This window comes from Lontra canadensis, unplaced genomic scaffold, assembly GCF_010015895.1.
Source record: "Lontra canadensis isolate GAN:19392208 unplaced genomic scaffold, GSC_riverotter_1.0 scaffold108, whole genome shotgun sequence".
Lineage (NCBI taxonomy): Eukaryota > Metazoa > Chordata > Mammalia > Carnivora > Mustelidae > Lontra > Lontra canadensis.
Window position 1 is genome coordinate 2139632 of NW_022631102.1, and position 19493 is coordinate 2159124.

A 19493-nucleotide genomic window follows, 5' to 3' on the forward strand; every position below is an offset into this window, starting at 1 on the left:
ACGCTTTCTATCGGACTCATCTGGGGAGTCCCAACAAGAGAGACAGGGTTGGGGGGTGGCAGAGGCCTTCTGTTACAGCTGCTATCAAGCTGGGAAGTGCTAGAAAACGCTTCGCTCTTGTAACGTAAAGCCTCTTATCCACCCCGCAGCAAGTACGAACGATCTAAAGAGAGTTTTATTAAAAATGAGAACATTCATGCTTGTGGATGCTATCTCTTCCCTTCAGATATGCTGCAGTGAAGAGAGGCTGAGGAGAAGAGAAAATACAGTGCTCTCATTTACTTACCATTTGTTGGATTCTATGAAAAGTTTTTCCGTGAAAACTAAAGGCTTGTTCAAACAAGACTTTATCTTCCACAGTCCATTCATCTGGGAAGGGGGTAAAGTTGGGCAAATCAGCCAATGACTTTTCAATATTATGCTTATGCCAAAAGAGCATCCCAAGAGCCTAGAAAAACAGTATCAGTGAAATTTTAGACCAAAGACAGGAGTGAAACACTAAAATGGAAATGAGATTAGCAGAAGAAGAGCCTATGCTGCTGGGCAACCAGGCAGTACCGCAAGGTGACTGACGGCGACCGACGCCCCCTGCGGGCAGACTCCTGCGAGACACGTTCCACCGCGCTCACTTCTCAGATTAGAATACGGTGACCCTGAGAAATTATGTCCTTGCCAACGGGCTGGTGTGGGAAGTGACTACGGCAGTGTGGCTCCAGAATCTGTACCCTTAAGAGGCCTCCACAGACAACGGGGCAAAGTAACCTCTAAAAGCACTTAACTGGGGGTGCCTGGGCTGGTTAAGCTCTGACTCTTGGGTTGGGCTCAGGTTGCCATCTCAAGGCCATGAAATCAAGTTCCCTGTCGGGCTCTGTGCTCAGCATGGAGTCTGCTTAATAGTCTCTCTCCCTCTGCAGCCCCCCACCCCGCTCTCTCTCTAAAACAAATAAATCTTCTAAAAAAGTTTTTAAAATGTAATCATTCTTTATCTTTTTGCCGAAAAAACTCAAAAATAGTTTTGGGTTGTTGTTTTTTTTTTTTTGTTTGGTTTTGGTAGCTCAGAAGGGAGAAAATATTCAAATGGGTGAGGGACAAATTGGAAATAAGAGAGATAATTCAGCAACTTTTTCCTGAGAAAACTTCCTGTAATTCCAAAGTGAGAATCAAAATTTTGAAGACCAGAATCCTTAAAAACTCATATAAGTGTGTATTTAGCAATCACCAATTTTATTTTTAAGATTTTATTTTTAAGTAATCTCTACACCCAATGTGGGGGGTCAAACTCACAACCCTGAGATTGAGAGTCCCATGCCCTTTCGACTGGGCCACCCAGATGCCCCAATCGACTGCCCAGTAATTTATACACTTTCTAAATAGAATTTAAAATTGGTGATGTTCAGGGTGCCTGGCTGGCTCAGTTAGTGGAGCTTGCAACTCTTGATCTAGGGGGTTGTGAGTTTGAGTCCCCCACTGGGTGTAAGATTACATAAAAATAAAATACTAAAAAAAAGAAAAAAAATGGTCATCTTCTGAGCAACTTCGTGAAGTTCATGAAAAAGAGAAAGCATACATCTTTTGCTTTGAAAGCTTCTGGAACTATCTCATTGTAATTGGCTTTTCCAACAAATTCCACAAGGGTAGAACAATTAAAAGTAAGACCAGGGCTAAAAGAGTCTGATTTTTTCTTTTTTAAGATTTTATTTATTTGACAGAGAGAGAGAGAGACACAGCAAGAGAGGGAACACCAGCAGGAGGAGTGGGACAGGGAAAAGCAGACTCCCCGCTGAGCAGGGAGCCTGATGTGGGGCTCCACCCCAGGACCCGGGAATCATGACCTGAACCGAAGACAGACACTTAACGACTGAGCCACCCAGGCATCCCAAAAGAGTCCAATTCTATCTAAAGTAACTTGGTGGTATCCCTCAGTCATGAGGATAAATGCTAGTAATGTACAGGCTGTAATACCTAGATCAATGCCAAAGTGCTAACCTAACTTAATATACTTATTTTCAAAACAATAATCAGAAATAAGACTGAATTAAGATTATTGTCAGACTTCTGGAGCAAGATTAATTTCATCTATTTCTCATTAATAGGTTCCAATCATTTTAAGAAAACCTTAGTCAAGTTTTACAACCTGAGGGTAATTCAAAACAATTAATATGGAAACACTGTGGGTCTGAATGTGACGGGGTCAGGAAAAAGCCCTCACACAAACACGCGAAAGGCGAACAAGCCACACACTCAGAGAGGGAAGCATTATGCCAAGCATCTGGCACCTTGGAGCGACCCTGGAGCTACAGGCGCCACCAACACTACAGACCTGCAGGAACACACACGGATGCTTTTCCAATCAAAGCGTCCTCTAAAGCTCGTCCCCAGCAGGACAAGGGGACTGGAACCTCAGTCTGCCAGTGACCACCAAAAGCCCGCACTGCTACTCAACACACAGAACACAATCAATTTAACGGGTTAGCTACAAACTGCCCCCCTTTAAAACGAAACCCATCTCGGACAACGAAAGAAAACCGCGTCATTACCTGTTCCATGTTGTACCCGTGCTTCTCTTTGGCGATGGCAATGTATTCATCCACTGGAAAACAAGACAAGACAGCAGTGAAGCAGCGGAGGGCCCGAAGCAGCAGTCCAGAAGCGCCGGAGCCGGAGCGTGCTTCAGGCCCGCCGCGCACAGCACTAAAAAGGAAGAACAGACAGTAGCAGAAAAGCACCGTGCAGGACCCCGCTGCGGAGCCTGCGCATGCGAACCCCACACAGGAACGGCTCAGAATATACACAAGGGTTAACAGGACTTGGCCCGGGATGAGAAGACGGTGATTCCTTTTTTCAAAAAACTTGGTTCTACATCAATTTCCTATGACAAATGTTATACTTTGACAGATAATTAAAAGAAACAAGAACAAGTATTAAAATTGGGGGTTTGTTTTTAGTCTTAGCCAAAGGTGAAAAACAAGTCACTTATCTTTATATTAAAAAAATCTTAGAGATGAATTCCATGAACCAGTGCCTGGTATTTGCTTTCAAACTCCACCGCAGGGTGACCAGGGCCAACTTTCAAGCACTAAGGGAGCACCAAGGAAAACAGACTTAATGTCCTAGAGAAGTCAGCACCCCTCAAAGTTATTTCCTCTCCACGTTTCCTAATCTTTCTTCCGGGAACAAAGAGACTACGAACCAATAGCAACACTTCATTATATTCCTACATAACTTTTTATTTTGATAAATTACAAAAATAACACAGGCTCCAAAAGCAAACAAAACAAAAAAACCCCACCAAAAACAACAACAACAACAACAAAACCCCAAAAAACCCGAAGAGCACAGAACTGTCTGAAACAGAGAGCTGCATTTCCCACTGGCCTGTCCTCACTCTCCAGGTGCAATGACCAAATTCAAGACGTGACAACAGGCTCAACGAGGTTCAGTCACCTGCTGCCCTTACACAGGCAGCTGACAGAAGCAGCCCCATCGAAGCTCCTCAGGCTGTGTCCTTGCTGTTCAAGTCACCACGAGCATCTCACCTGACTGGGGCACAACTGACAACGAATTTAGGAAGAAGAAACCAATTTTGAAAAGAATTCAGGGGTCCCTGGGTGGCTCAGTGGGCTGTCTCTGCCTTCAGCTCAGGTCATGATCTCAGGGTCCTGGGATCGAGCCCCGCATCGGGCTCTCTGCTCAGCGGGAGCCTGCTTCCCTCTCTCTCTCTGCCTGCCTCTCTGCCTACTTGTGATCTCTCTCTCTCTGTCAAGTAAATAAATAAAATCTTTAAAAAAAAATCACATTGAAAACCAAAGCATTCTTTGGATGCTACTGTATTTTCATCACCTTTGCTTTCTAACAAAGATTAGCTGGTGGTAGGAACAGTAAAACGGACTAAACAGTGGATTCCCAGTGCTGCAGCTAAGTTTGGACAGAACATTTTCCATGTTGTAAATAGCAAGGCATTCTTACTCATAACCTTTACAAATCACACCTCTTTTTTAGAGACTAGCCTGATGAATCAAATCTAAAGCAAAGGAAGAAAGAATTCCATCAGAAGTCACTTGGTATCTCCACCCCAGTAAGTTCATACATGGGAAGGCCTGCAACTTGCCAAAGAATTACCATCTGACACCCTCCGGCAAAAATACAATTTTTCATTTTCACCAAACCCAATGTCAAACAGAGATTAAACAATTTGCTAAATGAATGCGGTGGGTGCTGTGGAGTGTACAGGGTCACAAAGAAGAAAGGCTCATTGTTGGCAAGGTAGAAGGCAGCACAGCGCAGGTATGTGGTTACGAAAGATGGAGGTCCAACCCTGGCTCCGTCTCTACACAAAATGGGTTCACAGGCAGTGGTGCTTCACGTAGAGAAAACACTACAGTTTGGACTGTGTTACCTTTAGCAACTTTCCTGTCCTTCCCCGGAAGGACTCTCCCCAGTAAAGCTTCGTCCTCACCTAACTGCAATCTACAGCAGAGAAGTCCTCCTGCGATGTTTTCGACTGGAGCGAATTCAGAAACCGAGCCATGTGCGCGCACAAAGGATGCTGCTCACAGCATGCTCTCGGACCGCCTCCCTACTGCGTATAGATGGTCCTCGGCTCTCGCTCCCACTCACAATCAGAGGGACAAAGCTGCCCACCAGTTTCTAGACCCCTGTCTTCCCTACCACCCCCCGCCCCTCCTCCACAGAGCGCATGCCAGTAGCTGCCAGCAGGGCATGAGGAAAACCGAACATCTGCATTTTCAAAACCTCCCACATGCCTTCCTTAAGCAAAAATAAGCTTTCAACCTAAGACAATAAAATCCACTCCCACGTGCCTTCATAAAAACAAAGGATGACCAGCTACTTCAGGCAGATGAAAGATGAAACAGGAAGGGAAGCCAGAGAAATACAAGCTGCTTGAGACCAACTGCTCTAGAACAAAGAACACAGAGTTCCTTGGGGAGTTTCCCAGAACGTTCTCATCTCTGACAGCAGGGATCTTGGTTTCCTCCCTAAGAAATTAAAGGTTAACCAGAGTCCGTCCCAGTTCAGGGGTGAGGAGTCACCGCAGGCCGAGTCACTAAGTAAGCTACCATTAGGACAATGCACAAAGTCCACATGGCTTAAGGAAATGCCAGGACATTTCCACGGGCCCAGTCATTTATATCCACCAGCCTTTCCCAACTTGGGCACAGGGGACAGAACCAGGCAGTCAGTGGGTGCAGGAAGCAGCTGAGCTGACATTCTCATCTGTTAGTCAGAGGCAGAAAGACCAGTCACTAAGTACACTCTCCTTTAAAAACAAGTCTGGGTTTGGGGCGCTTGGGTGGCTCAGTGGGTTAAATCCTCTGCCTTCAGCTCAGGTCATGATCTCAGGGTCCTGGGATCGAGCCCCACATCGGGCTCTCTGCTCAGCGGGGAGCCTGCTTCCTCCTCTCTCTCTGCCTGCCTCTCTGCCAACTTGTGATCTCTGTCAAATAAATAAATAAAATCTTAAAAAGAAAAAAAAAAAAAAAACAAGTCTGGGGCACCTGGGTGTCTAGGCAGTTAAGTATCCAACTCTTGATTTCAGCTCAGGTCATGATCTTAGGGTCCTGAGACCGAGCCCTGCATGGGGCTCCGTGCTCAGCAGGGAGTCTGCTTAAGATTCTGTCTTAGGGCAGCCCACCCAGGGCACCTGGGTGGCTCAGTCAGATAAGTGGCTGCCTTAGGCTCAGGTCATGGTCCCAGATCCTGGGATTGAGTTCCGAGTCGGGCTCCCTGCTCCTTGGAGAGCCTGCTTCTCCGCCTCCCACTGCCTGCTGCTCTGTCTACTTATGCTCTCTACCTGTCAAATAAATAAAGTCTTTACTTATTTTTTATTTTTTAAAAAGACTTTATTTCTTTATTTGACAGAGAAAGAGCACTAGCAGGGGGAGCAGGAGAGGGAGGAAGAGGATCCCTACTGAGCAGGGAACTGGATGTGGAGCTTGATCCCAGGACACTGGGATCATGACCTGAGCCACCAAAGGCAGACACTTAAGGACAGAGCCACCAAGGCACCCCTAAAGAAAATCTTAAAAAAAAAAAAAAAGAAAAGAAAAGAAAAAGATTCTGTCTTTCCCTCTCCCTCACCCCTTCACATGCTTTTTAATATGAATAAAATCTTTTTTCAAAAAATTGTAAAAATTTCATCATTATCTAATGCAATTATTTTTAAAAACTTTAATGTCCTATGGAAACAACCAAGGTGAACTATCTGATCTTAAATTATGATGGATAAAGTTACGGATCACTCCAATTCTTTAAGAAGTACACAGACTGTACAAACCACTGGCTTTTTTGGCAAGAACTTAGCGTTACGGAAAGCACAAGTAAATCAGTTATGTTTCGGGTAACATCACTTAAAAAGGTAGAATATGCATGAGATTCATCAAGGAAATTTACAAAATTTCTTAAAAAAAAAAAAAGAAAGAAAGAAAATTTACAAAATTCCTAAAGCCTAGACATTTATGGAACTACCCTTACCATGTACAGAACACTCTACTAATAGCAGGCCAAAATACAGAGGAAAAACAAACTGATTTCCTAAATTAGCTTGAAGCAACACACAAGTAACAAGAGAACAGAAATACATAAAATAATACATAATATGACAGTACAGCATGGGAATCCAAAATAACCAGTAAATAACGACGGTAATGATGTTAAATCAAGATAAGCTTCCTGAAGATTCAACAGCTATACTGAGTAATAACAATAGCTAATATTTGAGAATTTACTATGTGCCAGCCACCATTCCTAGCTCTTTGCAAGGATTATCTTTTTAATCCTCTCCAATAATTCTATTATCACTCTCATTCATAAACAAACTGAGGCCCAGAGAAGATATCTGGCCGAGTGACACAGCCGGTAAACAGCAGCAACAGGGCTTACAGACGCGCAGAGTAGCTCACCCCAGGACTGTGATATTAAACCGCTGTCTGCTATCCTAACTCTTGAGCAAAGGACACAGAGGGAGAAGGGCTCAGATAAGAACCGTCCGCACAGCACAGAGAACTAAGCAAGGAAGGCAGGCCAACATCGTCTATGTCGCTTGAATAAAGAAAATAAAACTGGGGTTGATGAAGGAAGAGATGGAAAGCAAGGGTAACAGGTGAATGGATGCCTTGCCATAGGCATCATTTGCTTCTATATTCTTGTTTCCATCTGATGGACTAAATGTCCTAAGTATCACTAGTCAGAGTCTCAAACTCAACTGCGAAAAAGGGAAAAATGCAGCTGAAAGTTGCCACAGTAACCTGAGCTCACCCACTCCTCCCTCCTCTAGACACTGCAGGGACTCAGGACACCTTGTGATCTTGCATATTCTATTCAGAGCAAGAGGCTGACACCATAAGGTAGGTTGAGGACAAAGCTATAACCTCAATACAGTTAAAAAAAAAAAAAATTAACACTTGCAGCAGCATTAGTACCACAAAGGAAACGTGGTACCAATTTCTCTCTCATAACTCAAACTGAGCATACCAAAATTTTCTTCAGGAATTTGATAAATATCGTGGCATCTTCTTTTATTATTAAAATAAGAAACGAGTTATCACTGTAACTCACTGAGAATGGAATTGAGCTTAATCATTTAAGTAAAGCAATTCTGCCACCTGGTGGGCACAGATATTACTACAGGTGACATTTCAATGATCCCTCTGAGCATCTTGGGGGGTGTGGGGGCATAAGAAACAAGATAAGCCACAGAGACTGCGAGAATACAATATAATGAACCAGTCCATTCTAGTCAGTAATAAAATGCACTTTATGAAAATCCTGTGTCTTAATATAGTTTTGTTAAAATCCCACTTTACAGAAAAAGTGCCCCTGGGCACTCCAGTAAATACTACAAAATCCAACCCAGTCTCATAGACAATCTGATCACGTGGAAATAAGAAATACGAACACCTTCCCATGCCACATGTACTTAAATTCAGCTTCTGGCATCCATTCCCACCTAATCTGCACTTTTGTATTCCCCCTCCTTCCAGTATCCACTGGTATGACTCTAAGTTCTAGCCCTGCCTCCCCGTGCCTCCTTTCCTCATCAGCAGAAGACTGAATTGACTATTATGATCTTAAAAGTGGTTCCAGGGCTAACATTTCATGAGTAACTAAAAAACTTGGTAGGGCTCAGGTGGTTGAGGGTCCAGCTCCTGATCTGGGTTCAGGTCATGATCTCAGGATCGTGAGATTGAGACTTGCATCAGGCTCCACACTCAGCAGAGAATCTGCTAGAGATTCTCCCTATCCCTCTTCTCCTCCTCTTACCCCCACCACATATATGCATGTGCGTGCACTAATGAATCAATCTTAAAAAAAATTTTCAGGGCGCCGGGGTGGCTCAGTCATTAAGCATCTGTCTTCAGCTCAGGTCATGATCCCAGAATCCTGGGATGCAGCCCCATATCGGGCTCCCTGCTCTGTGGGGAGCCTGCTTCTCCTTCTCCTCCACTCATGCTCTCTGTTGCTATCTCCGTCTCTCTCAAATAAATAAAATCTTAAAAAAAAAAAAAAAAAAACTCCCTCCCCACACCCGTCCCCCAACTCAGGTGTGTGCTCTCTCTAAAATGGATAAACAATCCACCTTCACTCCAGTCCTCATATGCCTGTGAGCCGCTCAGAAAGGCACAGGTAGGATATCTCGTATTTTACAAACTGATCATCACTAGAATGACATTTAGTTGTAATTAAAACCACCTTTCTCTTAAAAATGAGCAAAGCCTATGGCAAAGAACAGATGAACACAGTGACACACTATCCCCTTGCATCTCTCACACTGAGAGTCAACCTACCTGACAACTACGTCCCTGAGCAGGCAACTGTGTCCTCAAAATAATTTCATTTGCTCTCATGCGTGTTTTCCGTTTACAGCACGAGCTGAAGGAAACACGCTCCAAACAGGTCTGTATCTCCCTGAACAGAAGGCAACACCCCTGACATAGACCCTAGCAGGCAGCAGTGGAAAGAGCCCTGCGTCCTTGGCTTCTATCAGGAACTTGGGAGCTAAACCCATTTCCTCACCTATTTGGCAAAAATGAGGTCAGATATCCTGCTCAAATTCTTTACACAAAGTAGTAAAGCGGTCAAGATATACAAATGTTAAGTCTTACTAAAATGAGTTCCTCCATAAACGTGTGAGACTCAATTAGAGATGGGGTGGGGTGCACTTCCCAACCACAGAATTAGTTTACCCAGAGAAACCCAGCCCTGGAATCCCAGGAGGGCTGTGCCCCAGTCCAGAAGTTCCCAATCCTAAGCGGGGAAAACCAGCTGGTGAACTTCTTTGAAATCCTGACTCTTGGGCGCCACCCTCATTTGTCTACACCCATGCGTATACACGCATGTAAGTTTACGTGTGTCTACGTGCAGAGACGTGTGTGTACAGTTATTATCACACAGGATGGGCACAGAGAAAAGCACACACATAAAGGCCTGGTTTGGTGATTTTTCAGAAAATGAACACACCTAGATCAAGGAAAGAACTGACTACACTCAAGACGTTTTGGTTTACTTTCAATGCCTACAGGTGATTCTGAGAATCATGAATTAGAGCATAATATTAATGTGTAAGTAACCTGAGTTTGATAACATTCCCCATTTCAATGTGATAAAAAGCACCTCAACAAGCACAAAATTTTTAAGTTTAGTATGATAAGATTAGACACTATGAGGACCACAGAAGAAATGTGCCTTTTATGTTACTACTATATAAAAGGAGGTTTGTGAATTTCAATCATGCAAAAAAATTTCCTTTCAGTGACTGCAAAGAAGTGCCCTTTTAAATTACGGACTTCAGGGGCACCTGGGTGGCTCAGTCGGTTAAGTGTCTGACTTCAGCTTGGGTCATGATCTCGGGGTCCTGGGCTCCAGATCAGCATTGGGCTCCAACTCCGCAGGGAGTCTGCTTGTTCCTCTCCCTCTGCCCCGCCCCCATTCTTGCTCTCTCTCAAATAAATAAAATCTTTAAGTATAAGTAAGTTAAATAAATCACCGACTTCAAGCTCCCATCCTGCAGAGGAGGAGGTGGTCAGAAGGAGTTACAAGGCTACGAGTCCTAGCGACTCCTCACAGACTGGTCTACAAACCTTGAAGTATAGGGACATTTGTTTTTTAACCCTGCCTCTGCCACCCTATACAGACAATGGTTCTTCCCTAGTACAACCCATCATGTACAAGGATGCGGGGAAAAAGGGATCCCTAAGTGAGACTACAACAGCCAAGGGAAGCACAAAGGGAGGCTGGGTTCTAGCAAGGGCACAGGAACACAAGGCTCTGCCCACAGGAGACTTGATACAAGGTCACTTCCCCTCTGTGGGGCCTGCTTCCTCGAGCTCTGAAAATGGAAGGTCAATTGCACAGTGGCATTGTGAGACTGGGGGAGAGAGACAATGACGCGCCTGTTGGGAGGGGGCAGGTTTTCCCACTCTAAGTCCTACCCACTTTCAATGCTTAAATCTTGTGGGGGTGAGGGTGGGGCTATCTTCATCCAGTAAAGAAACCCAGCCTTTCAAAGCAAGTGGCAGAAAGGTGCCATTTTATAATTACTAGACTTTGTATTTGACCATTCTCCACTGATTCCACAAATCTTTTGAGGCCCACTGTGTGCCCAGTGCTGCTTATACAGCCATGATTAAAACAGCCTGCCTTGGGCGCCTGGGTGGCTCAGTTAGTTAAGCAACCACCTTTGGCTCAGGTCATGATCCTTGGGGTCCTGGGTTCGACTCCCACATCGGGCTGTATGGAGAGGCTGCTTCTCCCTCTCCCTCTGTCTGCCATTACCCCTGCTTGTGCACACTCTCTCTGTCAAATAAATAAGTAAAATCTGAAACAGGACGCTTTCACAGAATTCCGTCTGGCTGGAGAGAAATAATTACACAAATAATTAACTCCAGTTGTCCTAAGTGTCACAAAAGAAGAACTATGAATGTACTTAGCTGGGAAACCCGATCTGCAGAATCAAGGGAGGCGCTCTTTTCTACTGGAAAAGGACATTATAAATTCCTGCTTACTCATTTGTTATTTTTAGTAGGGAAAAACTGAAAGAAAAAAAAAAAAATTCAAGAATGCAGACATGGTTAAATAAATTAAGCTATATGATGCGATATTCAGAGATCAAAACTCAGTTCAATGTTTAAGAATAGGAAAATTAAAGTTGAAAAACTTATTTACAGTATGACCCATTCGTGCTTAAATTCAGAGTGCACAGAAGCGTAGAGAAAGACGTGAAAGCAAAACTTCAATAGTGGCTATATCCATGTGATGAGGTGAGGAGGTTTTAGGCTCTTTTTAATAATATAAACAAGCTTGTATGTATATATGTAATTTCTTTCCTGAACTATTTGAGACTATCATAATTGTGCCTTGAACTCTGAAATACTCAGCATGTTTCTAAGAGTAGGTATGTTCTCTTACATAACCACAGAACAGTAAATTCAACATTTAAGCAATAATCTGGGTCTGTATTCCAATCTGACCAGTAGACCCCAAAGTAGAGCACATTGTGCTCAAAAATTTGAAAGTAAATACCAGTTATCTCATCCCTACATATATATAACCAATACACATATTTTTTAAAATGTGGACCAAAAAAGTGGACATATATTTTTTAATAGAACCACAACAGCATTATCACACCTAACAAAAATAGCAAAATTCCTTGATATGAGAAACAGTGTTATAGTCACTGGACTATCTAAAATGTGTGAATGCAACAACAGCAATTATTGGCAAGGGCACGGAGCACATGAATCTCGCATTTTACTGGTAGTAGCATGAACCAGTCTGACCACTTTGGAAAATAATTTGGCATTGATCTCGCATAGCTGAATATCTACATTCCAGATGGCTATCAAGAACCAAGTCACAGGAAGTTCCCAGTAGTAACAGTTATAGAAATAAAAAACTGGAAGCAAAACAGAAAGGATAAATAAATTATAAAATAATATGATGAAATTCTTTAAGTATAAAAGGATGAGGATCAGACACACTGGCATGATGACAGGGGAAGGTAACCCTTGAGTTTTAGTGGAGGCTTCGAACACAGACTGTAAATCCAGCTCTGCCTTTTCTAATAAGATCTGAACATTGACCCAACTCTCAAACACTTACGAATAAAAATGATAAAAATAATTTTTACACACTAAAAACAAAACAAACAAAAAAAACCCCACACACAGACTTTTTTTTTTTTTTAAGATTTTATTTATTTATTTGAGGAAGGTGGGGGCATCAGAGGGAGAGGGTGAAGCAGGCTTCCTGGCTCAGCAAGGAGCCCAATGCGGGACTCGATCCCAGGACCCTGGCATCATGACCCAAGCCAAAGGCAGATGCTCAACCAACTGAGCCGCCCAGGCGCCCTAAGAAACATCACTTCAGTCACAAGTATCAAGGTCTCTGAAAGCCACTTACTTATAAAAAGCTGAAAATCAGGGCGCCCGGGTAGCTCAGTGGGTTAAGCCTCTGCCTTCAGCTCAGGTCATGATCCCAGGGTCCTGGGATCGAGCCCCGCATCGGGCTCTCTGCTCAGCAGGGAGCCTGCTTCCCCCTCCCTCTCTCTCTGCCTGCCTCTCTGCCTACTTGTGATCTGTCAAATAAATAAATAAAATCTTTAAAAAAAAAAAAGCTGAAAATCAAGGCCAGCATTAGCTTATCCTATCCTTACCCCTGCACACATTGCAGTCAAAGAACTAAAAGATTAAGAATTTTAAGTCCACTTCTCCCTCCTGTCAATGAGCAGGGCAGGTTCCCATCAGACTGTAAGGTACACTCGGACAGGGACTTGTCAGACTGTCCGTTCTTGTATTCCCCCAGTGCCTGGCACATACGTATCACTCATATATTTATGGAGTAAATGGTCATCAGGCGAGTGGCAAAAAAGAAAATGCTGGAGGATTCCAGATGACCCAACATGCAGAACAAAGAGCTGAAAGCCTATATTTGCGAATCTCCACACAGAGACTGTCCACAGCCCCATCACCTTCTCATTCACTGGACAAGTATTTACTGTATCACCACGTGCTGAGAGGACGGACAAGAGTGGAGCAAACATACCAAGTTTCCCACCAGTTTTTGGTAGTGGGACACAAGTAAAAAATACATCAGGTGACGACAGAGGGAATGAAGGCGATGAAGCAGAGCAGGGCAGCCGCGATCTCGGTTTCATAGCGTCTGACCCCAGCGAGCGGTCAAGGAAAGCCATGCTCTGGCTGACGGGAGGCACTGCAGGAGCCGTGCAGGCGTCGGAGAAGAGCACTCCCGACAAGGGGACCGAAACGCTCCAGGGAGGATGTTGTGCACGGATTCAGAAGGACCGAAGTGGGGTCAGACTATGTAGGGCCTTATGGCCAACTGTCGGGTCTTCGGATTTTTTTTTTCCTTCAGTTTTTTTTTTTTTTTAAATTTTATTTTTTATAAACATATATTTTTTCCCCCCAGGGGCACAGGTCTGTGAATCGCCAGGTTTACACACGTCACAGCACTCACCATAGCACATACCCTCCCCAATGTCCATAACCCCCCCCCCAACCCCCCTCCCCCCAGCAACCCTCAGTTTGTTTTGTGAGATTAAGAGTGGGTCTTCTGATTTTTATACTGAACTGGAAAGGCACTGGAATGTTTTAGAGATTCTTGACATGTACTATGCATTTATATGAATGTTAAAAAATTCACTACATCATCTATGAAACTTCTGCACACAATATAATTTTGAAAATGTGTTCTGAAGTCAAATATCCTGACATAGAAACATTTGTGTATGCTGTAGGTCTAAGAAGAATCTCGTTCCAAGAAAGCTACAACTTGTTTTAAAATCTCTAATTTGAGTTTGCCTTTTGACACCTCTTTCAATTCTACATGTCTAACATATTGTATATATGTTAAATTTTTTTATAATTAGCTTAAAAAATAATCACCCAGCTTGATGGTCTGTGCCATGGCTAATGACTTCCCTCCATGTCCATTTTAACACTGAGATGCGTGCTCACCACTGTACCAGTTTCTCGTTTTTATATAATGAAAATAAGATGCAATCAAACACTTAAATAACTGCAGAAGTACTGATTATATATAACTTATAATGTACATGATGCATAAATGAGCAGGACCATCTGTTTCACTGATTCCCAACAGCCAGAGTCACCTTGCGAATGTCTACACCCAAGGGGAGTGCAGCGGAGTCTAGGAAACCTGCTTCTTCAGGAAGCGACCCACGGTGGACACGGCTGCTCTGATTCACCTCTTACAGGCGAGTCCAACAACAGAAGTCATCCTCGGATCATCCCCCTTCCGAACCTAGCCTCTCTCCTGAAACTGCCTTCTCAGAGCTCTGTCAGGCCACGGTCTTCTATTACATTTGACCGCACTTGCTTTGGTAAACATTTTTTTTTTTCATTAAAGCAATAAAGTGAACCAGACTGGGAATAAGATCTGGCCTAACTGTATACATTTCAAAGAAGACAAGACTATCCAGTAAAAAACACTTTCAGAGATTTTTTGCTACTAACGTGTCCACTTTGTTCTGCTAAACGTTCCGCTGCTTCTCTACAGTCTGGGCCTTGGGTAGATCTGAGTTTAAGGCAGGGTCACAAGGGGAATGGAGAGAGTTCCATGTACTGCACTCAAAGCAGCAGGAGCCCCTCGGAGAGAAGGCTGTCCTGAAGCCCTTGGGTTTGGACAAGCAAGGTAGGCATCTAGGGTGTAGACCAAGTGAGATGAGGAGGGAGTCCCCAAGGAAGGGCAGCCTGAAATGGGGTGGGGCGGGTGCTGACAGGTGGGAGGAGAGGGGGCACCCATGCCCATCCCAGTGGGGACCAGGGAAATGATGGTGTATCACAGGTGCCTTGCAGGTATCGATAAAAATGTGTGCAAGCACTGGTGGAGTAGTGCAGGTACACCCAGATAGGACAGTATTCTGTTTATTTAAAGGCCTGTTAGGGGAGGGAGTGGAGGGATGAGGTAACCGGGTGACGGACATTAAGGAGGGCACATGAAGTGATGAGCACTGAGTATTACGGAAGACTGATGAATCCCTGACCTCCACCTCTGAAACCAGTAATACATTATATGTTAACTGACTGAATTTAAATAAGAATAAATTTTAAAAAGCAACAATGAAAATTTGGTAGAAAATAAAGTTGGAACCAAGAACTTTTTTATCACGGGTGGGTTTTAATAACCATCAAATAATAGATGCTACTACTTTTTGACCTGGAAAAGAAAGTAGAACTATTAAAATAACAATAAGGGTCTGTTAAAGGCCACCCGACACCCACCCAACCCCATGAGTCCTATGATCTCCCTCTCCTCTAAGCAAGTTCAAACACTCCTGACGCCGCCGCCAGTCCAATCAGACCTCTCTTGCACAGCAGTGGCCTGGTGAGGGCCTCAGCTCAGCTGGATCAACACTGACTTACCGCCTCTAGCCCTGGCTCCTCACTAAACCACAAGGCCATCAAGCGTTTCACTGCTTCTCACCTCCCCAAGGACAACCTGTGTCACAGCCAGGCAGGTCTCCAAAACAAAGCACTGCATCTTGTCCCCACATCCTCAGGCCTGCCTGGATGCAAATGCGTCTTTCCCCAGGCTGCAGTGCCGGTGCACCTTGTCCCACCAGCAACTCTCACACCCCTCCCCATTCTCCCCTGCAGTCAGCTGGCTCCAGTGCTCCCCTGTTTCTGCCCAGGAAAACGGAGTGCCTTCTGCCAGGTCCCCCCGGGGGGCAGCCAAGCACTAACAGTACACAGGAGATGCCTGATGCTAAAATTACAACTCAACTGTCCTCATCTCCACTTAGTGAACATTTTTCAGTTTCTCCCACCATCTGCCCAACCTCCAGATTCTACCACTTTTCAACCTTTACTCACTCCTTTGTCCCCTAAATCTCAAGCCATTGTTTCATCAAGTAATTTTCCAGAATTATTTAATATAAACTATTTAATCACATTGTTCTCATCTATGCTACTTGAAATTATTTACATTTCTTCCACATGAAAGGTGTCTTTATAAGGCACATTTCCAGGCATACCCCAAAGACTGGATCCCTCACCGCAGTTTTACTTAGACACAGCCCAAAGCAATTCATGTAACATCACTAATGCTTTAAGAATGTAATTATAGTTTATTAAATGAAGCAGCACATGAAGGCAGCTGTATGTAATAAATGCCATCTGGAGAGCATAGGTTTAGCCCAAACTTGGCTACTAATTAGCTGCGGGATCTTAAGCATTTCATTTAACTTCTCTAGATCTCAACTTTTGGCATCCAAAAAAGAACTGGACCAAAGGAAAGACATATAATTACTTGTTTATATGTTCCTTTTTCCTTCTTTCTGCATTAGAGTATAAGCTTCCTAAACCCCCTCCTCCTGCTACAGTACCAAGCGCACAAAGCTGCTCAATTCAGTATGACCCCAATCGAGATACTTTTGGAAAGAATGTGAAACTATGAGTCTAGATCTCACCTTTTTAAAAACTAAATTGATGAGCCAGAAACACCAAAAAGAATAAAAATGGTACAAATCAGGAAACAAATCAATGAAACAAAATCAAGAGTCCAGATATAGACCAAAGTAGACATACAAGTTTAATATAAGTGAAGGGGGAAAGAATTAAATAGGTCCAGATTAGAACAGCATAATAAGAAGGGAGAAGGAGGGGAGGGCAGAAGACACGTAGGTATCTATGTCTGTAACGTGGGAGGGGGAGGGGCTTTTTCGGTATGACAGTATACTACGAGCCACAAATAAGGTTAATAAATTTAAGTATATATAATTCTAAAACACAAATTAAAAAATAAGGTAAGATTTAACTGCTTTTTAGAGAAGAATTAAAAGGTCAAAATATGAAGACACTCAATCCTCAGTAATAAGCAATGAAATCCTCTTCTATCCATTCAGCAAAGTTTAAGAAACAATTAATATTCCCATACAGTGAGACACCACCTCATACCCATTAAGACAGATGCTATTAAAAAAAACAAACAAACAGGGACACCTGGGTGGCTCAGTGGGTTAAAGCCTCTGCCTTCGGCTCAGGTCATGATCCTGGGGTCCTGGGATCGAGCCTCGCATCGGGCTCTCTGCTCAGCAGAGAGCCTGCTTCCCTTTCTCTTTCTCTCTCTCTGCCTGCCTCTCTGCCTCCTTGTGGTCTCTGTCTGTCAAATAACTTAAAAAAAAAAAATCTTAAAAACAAACAAACAAACAAACAAACAAACAGAAAATCACAGTTCTGACGAGTTTGTGGAGATACTGGAGCCCGTGCACTGTTGGTAGGAGTGGAAAACGATAACAGCCTCTGAGGAAAATAGGATGGTGGTGTCCCCCAAAAATTAAAAAAAAAATTATCAAATCCAGCAATTCCACTTCTGAGTATATACCAAAAGAAACGGAAGCAGGTTCCTGAAGAGGGCTTTGCGCACCGTAGTCACAGCAGCAGCATTCCTGGGAACCAGAACACAGAAACAACCCAGGTGCCCATCAACAGATAATGGAGACAAAGGCGGTCTATCCACTAGTGCAGTGGAATATCATTCAGTCATAAAAATGAAGGAAACTGACACAGGCTACAATGGGGATGAAACGTGAGGACACTATGCCTAGTAAAATGAGCCAGTCACCAAAACAGTATACTTCCACTTATATGAAATACCCGAGTGGTCAAATTCACTGAGTCAGAAAGTAGAACGGTGGCTGCCAGGTGCTGGGGGGAAGGGAAAATGCAGACTTGGGTTCTTTAATGAGTACGCAGTTCCAGTTTTTCAGATGAAAGGAGTTCTAGAGGGAAGCCTGGGTGACTCGGTTAAGAGTCTGCCCTTGGCTCAGGTCACAATCCCGGGGTCCTGGGATCAAGTCCTGCATCAGGCTCCCTGCTCAACACATGCTTCTCCCTCTGCCTGCTGCTCTCCCTGTTTGTGCACTCACTCCCCGCCCACTCTGATAAATAAATAAATAAAATATGTGGGGGGAAAAAAGCTCTAGGGGTTGGGTACCCAACAATATGAATGTACTTAATACCATTACACATTTAAAAATGGTTAAGATCGAAATATAAATCAACATATTTCATTTGCTGTTATAATTTCACAATAAAATTTACTTGGAATTAAAGAAATGGTTAATATGGTAGATTTTACACTGTATTTTACCATAATTAAAAATAATTTTTTACAAAGTTTTAAGAAAAAAAATATACCCAATAATGGGGACATTCTGGAAAAGCAGCACACTCCTTTAATGCTTCAGATGACACATGGAAAATATTTATAAATGTAAAATGTACATACCATTGGACCCAGCAACCCCATTTCAATGATGTTCACAGCAGCACTGTTTATACATGCTTAACTATGAAACACTCATATTATATGACCATTTAAAAAAAAGTAAGTGTAGGGGCACCCAGGTGGCTCAGGGGGTTAAGCCTCTGCCTTCGTCTCAGGTCATGATCTCAGGGTCCTGGGATTGAGTCCTGAATTGGGCTCTCTGCTCAGCGGGGAGCCTGCTTCCTCTCTCTCTGCCTGCCTCTCTGCCTACTTGTGCTCTCTCTCTGTCAAATAAATAAATAAAATCTTTAAAAAAGTGTATAGGGTCTAACAGACGCCCAGAATATTAACATAACACTGATTAACTTGACAGATGTAGAATATTTTTAAGTTGTGCGCATGTATTTTTTTTTTATTTAAAAGAAAATAAAATATATACTTATTTAGAGTGGCCAAAATCCAAAATACTGATAACATGAAGTACTTACAGGACCCAGAGCAACAGGAACTCTCATTCATTGCTGGCAGGAATGTAAAATGGCACAGCCACTTCAGAAGACAGTCTTGGTCTCTCTCAAATATATAAATAAAATTTTAAAAGGTGTGCAGGAACCTGGTTGGCTCAGTCAGTTGAGCATCTGCCTTCACCTCTGTCTTGATCCCAGGGCCCCTCTCCCTCTGCCCCTCCCCAATGCTTGTTCTCTCTCTCTCTCTCTCAAATCAAATCAAATCAAATCGAGACAGTCTTGCAATTTCTTACAAAATTAAAATGTATTCTTAACATATAATCCAGCAATCCTGCTCCCTGGTATTTACCCAAAAGAGCTGAAAACTTATGTCCAAACTAAAACCCGCATATACAGGTCTACAGCAGCAATAAATTATATTACATTCATAACTGCCAACACTTGGAAGCTACCAGATGCGCTTCAGTAGGTGAACGGGTGAACACACTGTGGTCCATCCAGGTAACGGAATGCTGTTGAGCGCCAAAGAGAAAATGAGCCATGGAGGAAGCTCAAATGTGTATTATTATTAAGTCAAAAGAGCCAATCTGAAAAGGCTACATACTACTTCATTCCAGGTGAATGTCAGTTCTGGAAAAGATAAAACTATGGAGGCAGTAAAACGATCAGTAGTTGCCAAGAGTTACAGGGCTGGGAGGGATGCACAGGCAGACCACAGAGAACTTCTAGGGCAGGAAAACCACGCAGTACGAAATTACA

The 19493-nt window shown here is 43.3% G+C and overlaps 1 protein-coding gene across 1 annotated transcript in view; it reads right to left on the reverse strand.

Moving 5' to 3' along the window:
• The window catches only part of RCOR1 (REST corepressor 1), a 113086-nt gene that overhangs the window by 18907 nt on the left and 74686 nt on the right, over window positions 1–19493 (reverse strand). The window contains exons 4-5 of the mRNA XM_032839680.1: window positions 2538–2590; window positions 287–448 (exon numbers count right to left, since the gene is read on the reverse strand). Coding sequence (XP_032695571.1) covers window positions 287–448; window positions 2538–2590 — 215 coding nt within the window. The remainder of the gene's footprint in view (window positions 1–286; window positions 449–2537; window positions 2591–19493) is intronic.